The sequence below is a fragment of the Ambystoma mexicanum genome, chromosome 3p (genome assembly GCF_040938575.1).
Source record: "Ambystoma mexicanum isolate Mex_15411 chromosome 3p, UKY_AmexF1_1, whole genome shotgun sequence".
Lineage (NCBI taxonomy): Eukaryota > Metazoa > Chordata > Amphibia > Caudata > Ambystomatidae > Ambystoma > Ambystoma mexicanum.
In genome coordinates, this window is record NC_090925.1 from 1,057,736,750 (window position 1) to 1,057,750,064 (window position 13,315).

At 51.9% G+C, this 13,315-nt stretch overlaps 1 protein-coding gene across 2 annotated transcripts in view; it reads left to right on the forward strand.

Annotated features, from left to right (window-relative positions):
* The first annotated feature begins 1,752 nt into the window (after window positions 1-1,752).
* NSG2 (neuronal vesicle trafficking associated 2) overlaps window positions 1,753-13,315 on the forward strand; it is a 241,542-nt gene continuing 229,979 nt past the window's right edge. Inside the window, exons 1-2 of one of the 2 annotated variants that reach the window (XM_069652423.1) lie at window positions 1,753-2,150; window positions 3,284-3,434. In XM_069652423.1, the coding sequence (XP_069508524.1) occupies window positions 3,306-3,434 (129 nt within the window). In that variant the 5' untranslated portion in view covers window positions 1,753-2,150; window positions 3,284-3,305. Of the gene's footprint in view, window positions 2,151-2,877; window positions 2,913-3,283; window positions 3,435-13,315 lie in introns of those variants that run through there. The other variant, XM_069652422.1, reaches the window with a different exon arrangement.

A 13,315-nucleotide genomic window follows, 5' to 3' on the forward strand; every position in this document is an offset into this window, starting at 1 on the left:
CCCAGGCTAACAGGCACTTCCGGGCACTTCCTTGGTACACGCGTGCAGGTGCGCACGGCCGTGCCTTCTTAAGGAATTCTGGGTGCCGGTGGGCGGGCTTATCCTTAACAAAAAAATGCTTTGAGAGTTCTTTTTTCACTCGTTGTGCACGATCCTTAGCTGCAGGCTGCAACAATCTCCCCAGGCTAGCAGGCACTTCTGGGCAGTTCCTTGGTGCGGGCATATTTTTTAATTTCACTATGCCTTATCTGTTAAAATGAGGTGCCCTTAGAAGTGATTCAGTTTGCATTATAGACTATTCCAAAAAGCCTCACTCATGGTTTAATAGATGGGCAGCACTGGGATTAGGACACACACACATCTAACTTTGAAATGATCTGGGCCACATTTATTGAACACAATTGTGTCATTCAATAGCAAATCAAAGTAAACACATCACACAAAGAGTCATCATGGACAATTGCATATTATAACCAGTATGTAAACAGTATGTACCAGACAATGATGTACAAGGGCACGCCCCACCAGGAGTGATACCAGGAGGCCGCAAACCCCTCAACCAACACTGTCTGCCACCTGATGCAGCCCTTAAAGCCCTCGCACTCCCCTGCACTCTCAACTAAATTAAAATATGCTGCAAAAATGTAACAAAAAATTACATTTTGTGTTTAAAATGTAATTTTGGACATGAACCATTGATGGGAGACATTCAGAATGGGACTACTGTAGGGGTTCAGTTGGAAAGGAGGGGGAAGGAGGTTGTGGAATGGGTGGGTGAAGGGAGGATTGTATACAAGTGCATGTTATTGAAAGATATGTTGTTGTGCTTGAAATATTGTTAAGATCAATAAGACTACCGTATTGATTGGACATGGAATGTTCTTGAAATTTAAAGAAGTTTGAGAAAAAAATGTAATTTTGTAGGATACACAATCTCCTATTCCTTGCTTCAGTATGCTGGGTGGGGGGGTCTATCTTTCACGACAGATGGAGGGACCACAAGCATCTCCTCCAGGGCCTGCTGGGAGTAGCTTCTGTGCTCGCGAAGGTATTGTTGGGGGGGACACCATCTGAGATGGTACACAGACTGGGGGCCTCACTGCTCAGGCTTCTCAGAGGAGGAGGAGGCATCACCCTCAATTCTCCCAAGCTAGTCCAGGAAATGCATGCTGGGTATTGGTGTGAATAGGTGGGAGGGGAGTTAAGGGAACAGTGGTTAGGGCAGCTGAAGGAAGGTGACTGGGTGGTGAAAGGTGAAGGAGGATCAGATATACCAGAAAGGAGAGAGCAGATGGGAAGGGAAGGTACATAAATTGATGTTGCAACACTTTTTTCTTTGCTTCTCTTTTGCTATGTACAGTTTTTTTTATAGAGGGGTGCAAATGTATTTTTGCAGATCTGGGAAGACATTTATTGCTGGATCACGTATATGGGAAATCTGGACCCACGCCAGCACTTCATCTAGGGTACTCCTAGAGCCAGACCCGATGGAATGTGGGCCCCCCCTGGTCACAACCCCGGCCCACCCAGATGAAAATGCCTGGAGCCGGGCTGGCTGGCATCTCTGGCAGCTGTTATTGGCACTCCTTTGGAGCAAACGCGCTAGTTTTATTTACCTACAGAAGGATAAAAGGCGGAATCGAGTTTGTGATCCGGAGGTCGGAGACAGTTATCAGCAGCAGGCGGCCGGGCCGCCCATTGAACACGTCAGGCTAACGGCATATTTTGAAATTCCCATTGGTGCCTTAACATCTGATCGCACTGCACTGCACGGATTTCACCTCTTGTGTTCATGTGCTTGACACATATTGATCGGCCAGTGGCACAGCACCGGGGGTGAACGCGTAAGGCGATTTGTTTTTTCTCAAATGTGGGCCTAGGCGCAGCGCTCCGCAGTCTCCTGCTTCCAGCTCTCGCTTTCTCGCTGCGATCCTCCACCTTGAACAGCAGGTGGTGCCATTGGGCTGGAGCTGGAGGGCCGCGCGGCTGCTCGGGAGCTGCTGCTCGAGCGTCTTCCCTGCCGAGCCTTCAGTAGGTCTTGGAGGAAGGCGTTCAGCACCACGGACAGCAGCCGCCAGCAGCAGCACCGCCGCCGCCGCCGCCGCATCTCCTCTCCGCTGCGCCTGGCCTGAGACGCAGCCCTCCGGACAGTAAGTCAGGGCGGGGGGAGATAAGTGCATGCCTTTGTATTTTTTTTCCAAAGTATGTTTGGGTCACGTTTGTAAAACCAGTGCTGCGGCGCATAAGACTTTTTCAGCGCAGGCCGTCAAACCCCAGGATGCGAGGGGATGGGCGGTAACTGCTCCCGCTTTGCGAATTTGGATCTCGCCATTTGGGGTTCGTCAGACTTTGGCCTGCGAGGGGCTATTATCCATAGGAAGGAGGGCAAGGGCGCGGGTGATTGCAGGCGTGTCTGTGTTGCTGTGTGTCTTGGTATGTTTCTCTTCGTATACCACCTGGCGGTGTCACTGCGTTAAATAGCGCACAAGGGGTTCAGCCGCAAGTAGGGGAAGGTGTGCCCGCCATAGGAGTCGAGCCTCCGCGCCAGCTTTCCCCGTGTGTGCTCTAATGACATCTGGCGAGGAGGAACCCCAGTCTGCTTGGAAATGCACTGCACATCGCCCCCGCACTGCGTGGGCCGGCGTGTGCCGGACACGGAATTCGGGGAACGCAAAGCGGGCTCAAAATAGCAAGCGCCATGAAGCTGAAAGCCGTCGCGGCGCTATAAAACACAGCTCCCCCTTTCTGACGAAGGGCTATTGCCATTGTGTTACAATCGAAGCTTTGTGCAAAGCACCGATTGACTTTTGAGAGTGGCGTGGTGTTTTTAAAGTGACAATGCACAGCTTTCGAGTCATTCGTTGGACACGTTCAGCCACTAGGTCGATAGAGATGTTGGTGCAGTCGCGAAGGTGGGGTTGCAGCAGCTCTTGTGTAGGGGGGCGATCCCATGAATAACACCCCCATATGTCTACATCTGCAACGCTCTGACTGCGGGGGGTGGGGGACTTTAGGTGGGGTTTCGGGGCCGGTGAATAGTCACGCTCTGCGCCTGACACAGCCCCCGGTTGCTCTGAAGCGTCCAGGCATGCAGGCTGGCTCACCCGGGGAGCGCATTAGTATTCGCCGCGCGTGACTCCCGGGCCCGGCAAATGCGCCGGGGTGGGGAGTGATTGATGTGCGTAATTGAATGGGAGTGGGTCCCCGCGAAGGACGCTTGTCGGCGCCGGCCATATGCCCCTGCATCTCTCACCACGGCGTGCCTTGGCTTTTGTGTTTTTAGGTCTGCAAAGCGGGGTGCCACAATGGTGAAACTGGGGAGCAACCTGAGCGACAAGAACTGCAAGCCGGGTTCGGTGGAGGATGGCTTCCAGACCGTGCCCCTGATCACACCCCTGGACGTGAACCACCTGCAGTTCCCAGCACCCGAAAAGGTACAACACCCAGTAAAAGGCACGACATTGCGTACACAATCTCCCCAACACATACACACTGCCAGAAGAAAATAGACGCAGGCAGGCCTATACACCATTAAATGAACTCTCTCTTTCTCTCTCTCTCACACACCAAACACACAATCAGCCTGCCCTACCGCCTACACAAGCGTGCACACACTCACGCACACATATCCGCATTTACAGGTGCACACACACACGCACTCGTATTTGATTTGAACATTACACATTGCCCTGCCGTGGGGTTGCCGGAGGTCTGCGCCGAGAGCAGAGAATCACGGGCCCTGTCTGCAGGACCAGGCGGTCATTGTTGTGTGCACGTGTTTGCGCTCGCCATTTACTTGAAATGCATTTGATATCAGCCACCCCTGAACCGCAGGGCCCTCGACGAGCTGGAAAGGTGTGTGTGTGTGTGTGTGGGGGGGGGGGTGACGGGACAGCAGGAGGGAGTATTGCAGGCCTCTATGAGTGGCCGGCGGCCAGGCAAGACGCCGATTCACTGCGCCCTTAGTCTGAGCTTTTGGCTGCAGTCGTGGACGCTGCAGGGCGGTTGCTTCCAGTGAACAGTCCGGATAAAGCTCGCCTCCGGGGTGGCGATGGGGCTCGCGCCCCCTCTATGTGTGGGTGCACTGCAGACCACCACGGCGCAGACAAGCGACGAGCAATTCACAGGGCGCGATGCGGCGCCCTTTCTAGCAATCACAAGGCCATGGGTTAGCTGTGCATACATGTACAGGTCAAGGCGGATAAGAATCGGCCGTCTCCTCGGCTTGGTCTGGGGACTCGGGTGACATGCCCCCACGCCCCCAGAGTGGACATCACTTGGCGTAGATTACCATAGGAATGCCGACGAACATGCCCGCATCGCTTGTATTTGTGTTTTTTTTTGTACAGGTACACCAGGCATTACAAACATGTGTTGTCGTTGCGTCCGTGCTGCGACATTCCCAGCCCTATTTTAATCACGTTCTTCGCCTCCCCCCTGCCACCCCACTGCCGCGAGTCCCTCTTCACTCGTTATCACACCGTCCCTCCCCTCCGCCCCTTCACCGTCTCCCCCTCTTTCTCACAGACTTCTTTCTACACAGTCCCCACCCCACGCGCTCTTTCTCTCTCTCCCAGCAACTCCCCACCTTTCTCTCGTTATCCTTCTCTCCCTCCCCCACGCGACTGCCCTCCGCGTAGCCCTCGCACCCTTCTGCACCCAGGCGCCTCCCCCCTGTCTGCCCCACTCTCTATATCCCATCGCGACTCTTGCTTTGTCGCGCTCTCTCTTGTTTTCTCTTTATCACTCCCTGCACCTCTGTACCGGCGCCCCCTCTTTCTCTCGTTTGCATCACACACGGCAGCCCATCCCAGCATCTTCCCCTCTCTCTACGCTTCTCCCTGCGTGTCTCGTCCACTCGTTTGCATCGCCCACTGCGCCTCTCACTCCTCACCTGTCCACACGTCTCTCTCTCCCACCCATACACCCTCCTGTCACCGTTCTTTATGACCCACTGCTTGCCCCCTATCTGTCTTGTCTGTCTCACTGTCTCTTTCTCTTTCTCGTTGTAGCTTTCTCTAGCGCTCACTCTCTGATCACCTCCCACACGTGTCCGCGTCTCTCCCTCATGCTCGAGTGTAGTGTCTCTCTATCTCCACCGCTCTCCCCCACCCACGCCTCTATTAGCTCCCACGTTCTCCCCCTTCCTCCCTCTCTCTTTGTTTCTCTTCTCTCTCCCTCTGCCTCCCCTTCTCTCTGTCACCTCGGCCCTCTCGTTCTCCTCCCCCCTCTCTCCCTCCCTCTCTGTCTCTCCCACTTACCTCTCCATCACACACTGCTCCCCGTCTCCGCGCCTCTCCCTCTCTAGTAATAGCTTGCATTATCTCTCACTGATCACTTCAAGCCATCTCTCTCGCCCCATTTCCTTTTCTCTCCCTCTCTCCCCTCCCCCTTTCTCTCTCTTACCCCCTCTCTCTCTCTGTCTATCCCCGTTCTCTCCTTCTCTCCACCTGTCTCTTCCTCCCTTTCTCCTTCTCTCTCCCCGTTTTCACACCCTCTCATCTCTCTCTCTTTCGCCCTCCAGGTCTCTCCCTCCCATGTTTCTCCCTCTCTCTCTCACCCCTTTCTCTCTCCCTCTCTCTATATCCCCCTTCTACCTCTCCCCAGACACCCTCACCGCCCCCCCCCGCCTCTCGCCCCACTGCCCACTTCTCCCCGACCCTCTATCTGTGTCTGGAAGGAGGAACCTGTTTTTCAAGCCGTTATCGCGCTCTTCTGAAATCAGGAAAACGCGCCGCATTTCCAGGGCTGCACGAGCCCCCCTTTTTCGACCCAGCAGGAGGGATGCCCCCCATCCGTGGCCCCACTTTGTTATTTTGACTATTTCTTACAAGCATCAGTAATCCCCCTTGCCCTTGTTGGGTGAACGTGCAGGGATTTCAGCGGCGTCTGCTCTTCACACACCACCAGGCAATGTAAATGCTAATATCGGGAAACTCATCTCGCAGCCCCCAAAGTGCTCTGCTGCGGAATTACCCCCAGTGTGTGCGGGGGAAGCTGCGGCGGGGGTCTCCACCCCCTTTCGGGGCACATTGCGGCAGTGGGGATCACGCGCTGACCTATGCACCCGCGATCCCATCCGCCCCAGAGTTAATCGCAGCCACCATCGCTGTTGGCAAGGAATCGAACCAAACGCCCATCAGGCAGGAGATTTAGGGCCTGATTTCCAAAGCATTTTCAATGGGATTTTCCCTTTGAAATACGCCTTTATCAACCAGGCCCCTAGCATCCTAGACTGCATGCATTCTCAGCATTGAAAGGACGAGTAGTCGCCATCACAGACACGCATTGCCCTGTCCCGCAAATAGGCTCAGTAGTGTGGCCTCGCGTTGCTCTTCTTACCAGATCCCTACCTAAATAATACATCACAGACCAATTATGTGTATGGAAAAGTTGTAGGCCGTAGGCATTTTATTTTCTTACAGAAAATACAAAACAACAAAAATCAATACACTGCCATATGCTTTTGGGCACCTTGTGTCCAGTCCCGAAGTTGCCCAAGGCTCCTCCTGAGTCCTTGTTATCCCTGGGCCTTCGTTCCTGGGCACATGCCGCCACACCTGAGCGGGTGTTCCTCACGCCCGCTCAGGTCCCCCCAAAAGCACCCTATCTACAACCCCGTTCCTGGAGTGCCCTAAAAATGTTGTCGGAAAAAAACCCCATCCCCTTACTTGATAGGTGTACCCCATCCTGGTGAAACATGTCCGGATTGCTCCTGTGTAGTCCATGTTTTATGAAGTGTAGCCCTGTGCTCTTGCAGTACTTTTCTACTGATTTATTTAGTTTCTTTCTGGCTATTTCGATTGCGTGCCTCCTCTGTGCCCCATACCAGACCCTTCTTGGTATTATTTCTGACATGAAAATCTCGGTTTTCCACCAACTGTGGGCTATGCTATGCAGCGACTCGCAAATGTTCCTCTGTAATTTACCCCTATTTGTGCTTACCAGGTCGTTCCCTCCGAGGTGTATAACCCGGTTCTCGGGGGGGGGGAGGTCCCTGAAACCTATCATGAATGTCCTCCCAGTGCATCCCCGGGAGGCCCCACCAGGATGTAATTGTGTTTTTGAAATGTAGTCCTTGCTTCACTTCTTCCAGCCACCTGCCTGCCCGGGTCACGAAAGAGTGCCCCACTATCCATGCCGATTTGTAGGGTCCAGCCTCTATGGAAACGGGGGAGATAAGCGTTTATATCAGTTCCTCCCTTACGTATTTTTTAAAACATTGCAACTTCCATCCCCCAATTCTTTTCACTCCCTTTCCTCCCAGGCCCCCCGCCCATGCAGAGGTTGCCGCCCCTATCCTGAATGAGTGTGTTCCAAATTCGGCTGGATCCCAGCCTGCTTTTGCCACCGCCTGTTTTAATACTGCCTGAAACTGGTACCTGCTGAAGGCGCTGCCGTCCCTATGTATTAATAGCTGCCCGTCGACCTCTGAGCCGAGATCTAGGAATTCTTGAGTGATGCATCTGGGACAGTGGTCCTTCTCTCTGATGCAATTGAGGTCTATTGCTCTCCCCCTCCCCGTTTGGTGTGTTTTAGATTTCTTTAGCATTATAGACATCCCCTTGTTTCCCATACTAATATCCCTCCTTGCCAGGCAATCTCCTGCCACCGTATTACTGGCCACCAGTTCCCCTACCCTGAAAGCCCCGTAATACGCCAGCGCAAATGCTGCCCTGAACAGCGCGGTTTCATATGTGCTGCTGCATGTATCTCGTAACACTTTTAACAGAATTTTCAACTTCCCAAAGTTCACCGGCCTTCTGTTATCTGGTTTGTTCCCCTCTAATTTAGCCCATCCTCTCATAGCATATTTTATTCTAGCGCTGTCGGTTGGGTCCGGTATGCCCGCCACTTTTGTGCTATATGCCACCGCCGTTAGGTGCGCTGCCGCCCAGCTTTTCTTTTTCCCTTTGGCAAATGTCCCTTCGAGAAATTCACACATTTTTTCGGGTGAAATTTTTTCCACCTCTTGCACACCTGCTTCCACCAACACATCTTTTACATGCTTTTCGTACTGCTTACCCGTTTTGTACGTTAGGGCGTTCCTGGTCAGTTTGTCAATGACCCGTTCCGTTCTCCGTTCTTCTCCCACTTCTTTAGAGTCGACCTTGTACCCAATCGTGCTTTCCTTTCCAGTGCCTCCAATCGGACCCATGCCTTCCGCAGCGTGGGCGTTCTTTCCTTGTCGGCATCCGGTCTCAGCTCACTGAATCTCTCCCACTGAAAGCGAGAGATTGCATCAGCCACCACGTTTGCTTCCCCAGCGATGTGCCTCGCCCATATGCATGTATTCATTTTTAGGCTTTCCAGAGTGATTGCTAGCATTAATTCCAACACTATTATGCATGACGCACTTCCTTTATTTAACACGTGCACCACCGCCATGTTATCCGACCATACTGCCAACTCCTTGTTTCCTAGCTCTTCCCTCCATGCACATAACGCGACCCATATTTGGAAGAGCTCCAGCAGCGTTATGTTTTTTGTCCATTCCACCACCTGCCATGTTTTTGGCTACTTGCCTGCACACCACTGTCTCCCCAGTATTGCGCCAAACCCAAGGCCACCTGCTGCATCGGTGAACAACACCCTTTTACCTTCCTCATTTACAGGTGAGCGCCATATCACCGACCCATTGAAGTACTTCAGAAATTCTGCCCACACTTCCAGATCTCTCTTGATTCCTCCTCCTAGCCTGACTCTGTGGTGCCCCATTGTAGCCCTTCTTGTTTTTAGCTCAATGCTTCTCTGGAACACCCTCCCCTGTGGTAAGACTCTTCCTGCAAAGTTCAGCTTTCCTGCCAGCGCTTGCAATTCTCTCACTGTCACTTTGTTTCTTCCTTGTAGTTCCTTTATTGTCTTCAGCAGATCTGTCACCTTGTCATCCGGGATCCGGCACACTCCCGCGCTTGAGTCAATTTCTATTCCTAGGAATTGGATAATCTGCGTTGGGCCCATCGTTTTCTCCCCGTCAGTGGAAAACCCCACTCGCTCGTTATCTCCACAAATGTATCCAGGGTTGCCTTGCATAGCTTTGAACCTTTGGGCCCTACGAATAAAAAGTCGTCCAGGTAATGTACCATCATGGCCTCCCTCATCTCTTCTGTGACTGCCGACTGCAAAATGGAACATACCTTCTCAAAATATGCGCATGAGATGGCGCACCCCATAGGGAGACATTTGTCGATGAAGTATTCCCCCTCCCAATGCATACACAACCATCTTTGAGATCTGCTGTTGACTGGCAACAGCCGGAATGCAGATTTAATGTCTGCTTTCGCCATCCATGCCCCTTTTCCTGCTTCGCTGACTAGTTCTACTTCCTCCTCGAAGTCTGAATATGATACCGTTGCCTCGCTCTGGGCGATGCCGTCGTTCACCGAGGCCCCCGGGGGTAGGATAGGTGGTGCATCAGCCTGTATTCCCCTTCATCCTTTTTTGGCACCAGCCCCAGTGGAGAGCATATAAATTCTTCAAATGGTAAGGCTGTAAAGGGGCCCTCTACCCTACCCAGTTCTACCTCTTTTCGGATTTTACTGGTCACTATATCTCTGTTCTCGGTTGCAGATTTCAGGTTTCTAGGAATGTCCTGCGCTCCCTGCCCGGTAAACGGGATGTTAAAACCTTCTCTAAAGCCTTGCCTGATCTCATCTGCTGTTTTTTGGTCTGGGTATTTCTGGAGCCACACTTCCATCCTCTCAATTTTTACTGGCGTGGCCCCCTTCCCGCCCCAGCTCTTATTTTCGCGTCTCATCGCTTCTGCCGCTTGGAGCTGCGGCCCTTGTGCACTTGGAGCTGCTGTGGTCACCCTTACATCTCTCACACTTGTGGTTGAACTTGCACTTCCATCCCCAGCTACAGGGTGCTCCCTTCTCAAAATTCCGACATTGTCCTGGTTCTGCACATGTTGTCCCCGTGCTCCCACTGCCCCCCCTGCGTTGTTGGGGGCAGGCTGCTCTGCCACCCTCTCTGTGACCCATAGTTCCTGCTCCGAAAGTTTTGGTCTCTATTTCTGTCATAGCTGTATTCATATCTTCTGTTATTGTATCTATAATCAGCTTTGTAATCATTCTGCCAATATTGCCTTCTCTGCTGCCCTCCTGCGCTTCGCTCCTTGGAATCCCATTCCTCCTTCAGCACATTAAATGTGTAGAGATTAAAATTCTCCTCATCCCATCCCTTATCCGGAAAGCAGTCCATCTCCTTTCTGAACTCGTGATCGTACTCCAGCCATGCGTCTCCCCCAAATGCCCCAAATGCCGCGTGTTCCTTCAGCACCCTCTGCTGATATGCGACTAATGCTACCCCGTCTTCTGGGAATTTCTGTAATATAATTGTAGACATTATGGTGAAGGTCGCCATCCAGTTGTCAAAATTCCTTACTACTGGCCCCTTTTTCAGTAAGCTTTTCTCGTCCTCCTTAATGTCATCTAGTGCCACATTCATCCCCCTCTTTTGTCAATTTAACAATGTGAAAATATCGATCAATTCCTTCCTCCATATTTTCTCCTTTACTTTGTCATTTATATACCAAGCCATTGCCTTCATTGACCTGCCCTGTGCATCTTTACCCATGGTTGGTCTGCCATATTTCGTCATGAGTGGTCCCCCAACTTCCGCCGCTGCCACTGGTGATACTGCCCCCAGCGGCGGGTCCCCTGCCACTGGTGCCGCTGGTTTCCCTGTTGGCACCACTGGTTGTAGGTTGGGTCCTTGTGGTGCTCCCCCTGTGTTTGGCCCTACTGGTGCACCTTGTGGCGCTGGGACTATTGGTGCACCTTGTGGCGCCGGGACTATTGGTGCCCCTTGTGGCGCCGGGACTATTGGTGCCCCTTGTGGTGCCGGGACCGGGGTTTCCCTGGGTTCTGCCCCTGCCCCCCCTGCCCCTCTCTGTTTCTCCCTGCTCACCACTCCTCTCCATTTTACCCAAGCCCTTCAATGATCCCTTTCTTCGCCATCACTGCTTTCTTCAGTTGAAGAATTCCCTTGCTGCTCCTCCCTGGATCCCTTATCACGTCTGCTCTTTTTGCCATTGGTTCTGGGCGACTTACCCGAAATCGTGACGCAATTTTTTAACATTTTTACGATTTTATTCCCCACATTATTATTCACAGTATCTTTGTTTTTATGTTTTCTTTTCTTACTCTTGGTAGGTGCCTCTGTCTGTTCCTCCGATCTCTTTGACTCCTCTCTCCCCCTCTTCTGTCCTTGCGGTACCTCGTCTTCTCCTTCGCTGCTGCTGGGCTCTATGAACAGCAAGGGTGACATTGCCTTCGCCCTTTCTTCCTTCTGCATTATCTCCAGCACCCATTGTGCCCCATATTCTTTCTCTGCCTTCCTTGCCCATTCTGAGAGCTGTTGAGCCCTTTTTGCTCTTCCTTCTGCCATCCTTCTCATCTGAATTCTGTCAGCCACGCCTTCCTGCTCCCGCACACCGTGCGTCCTCTGCTTCTCCTGGTCTTCTATTACCGATCTTTCTCGCCTGTCTGGCCTGTCCATGGCGAAAGTGCTCTGGTCACTTGCTGCTGGTACTTCTGCGTCGCTCCTGCTCCGGTACGGCTGGGCGAACTCGTAGCCACTGTGTTTAGACCGAATTAAGAGGATGTGGAAAATGCGTGAGCCCGCAAGAGCAAACATTTTTCCTTCCCCTTATCCAGGCACTAAGAGCCTACCCGAGAGAGGTGAGCTCTTTATCTGGTTTGTGCCGCCTCTCCTTTTCCTGGCTTAATTATACACCCCAGGCCTTTTGTTCCTTCTTCGGGACCGGGTTTCCCCCCTGGCCCCTTGCTGTTATATTTCGCACCTTCCCCAGGTGCTGCTTCCTGCCCTTTCCTGGGCTTTTGTTTCTTGTGGTGCCGTTCGGACTCCCCTCCCTACGCTTTCGTGCTGTTTCCCCCCACCCCGCGCCTAAACTCCCAGGCCCTCCATCGTCCCGCATTTCATGCAGCCCGGGGCCTGGGGCAGAGGAGTCCTGCACTCAGAGCAGTGGTATCCAAACTTTTTTCTAACGAGCCCCCGTGAGTAAAAATGTTGTTTCTGGGCCCACCTAGGGGTTGGTCCCCATAGGGGGCCACAAGGATGTCCAAGGGGGCCCCAGACTCTTTAACATATAAACAGATTGCCTACTGCTTATATTTTCTATTAAAAGCAGTCACCTTAATCCTTTTTTATATTAAAACAATCCTATGAATCCCCTTTTAAAGAGTGTGCCCCTCCCCACCCAGACATCCCCCGCGCCCCTTTAGGGGACCCAGCCCCCCCAGTTTGAAGACCACTGACACTTAGAGGGAGCAGCAGCTGGATAAGCTAATTAGAGGTCATTATGAGGCGATAACACACTCTTGGCATAGCAGAATATTTATTTTCCTTACTGCTGGAGATGCACAGTTCCTTTTCCTCTGCACTGGTTCTGCTGGAGCTAATCTTCTGTGTCCTGAAGGTTGTTGTTGCGCGCGCTGTGTATTGCTTTTTGGAGTGTCTTTTCTGGGAATGAATTTAGGAGCATATAGTTGTTATCATGGCGGACATGTTTGGGGCCTAGGTGGAAAAACGGCCGACAATAAAATGCTCACATCGTTAACAGGCAGGAGGTGACGAACCTAGGCCTCATTAGCAGTGCTGTAAGAGGTAACAGTAGACCAAAAAAAGAAATCAGTATTTAGTGGCATTTTTTTAACAGCACATAGGGCAACTACCTTGGAAAATACTCCAGGGCTTCACTCCCGCTTGTGATTCACAGTTATGATAGTTTATTTATAATAACCTATATCGAACCTGTGTGGCTCCGTGTCGTCTTGCTTCCAATGCGAGCATGTTGGCGCTGAGCTATCCTCCCGAGTAGTGCTCTTCGGTGATGTTTGTGTGAAGTTGGCCAAACTAGCCATATCCATTTGTGGTTGGGGCATTAGGCTCTTATAAAGTTTGTTGGGTGGAGCACAAGGCCAGCCAGGTACTGAACAATGGTTGTTTAAAAAAAAGCCAAGCTTGTCTCACAATCTTTTTATTTTTTAAAACATAAACACATTTCTAAATGCCATGGTTGAAGCAGGATCACCACTCAAGTGGGTTTTGGATCAACTCTACCCTGCGTTCACGGACCGTTCGTGCTATGTCTTGGGCAGTCAGTACTTAGTTGGCAGTGCTAACCTGCCGATTAGCACCCTTTGATCTAAGCCTTCCATGGCAGTCAATTACACACCATTTGGAGCCTGATTAATGTGTTCTCAAACCTCAATGAGTATTCTGAAAGGAGCGACTGCATCTACAGTGTGGGTAAATATGCCCTCTCACTGCCCTGCTCCATGCCAACTAC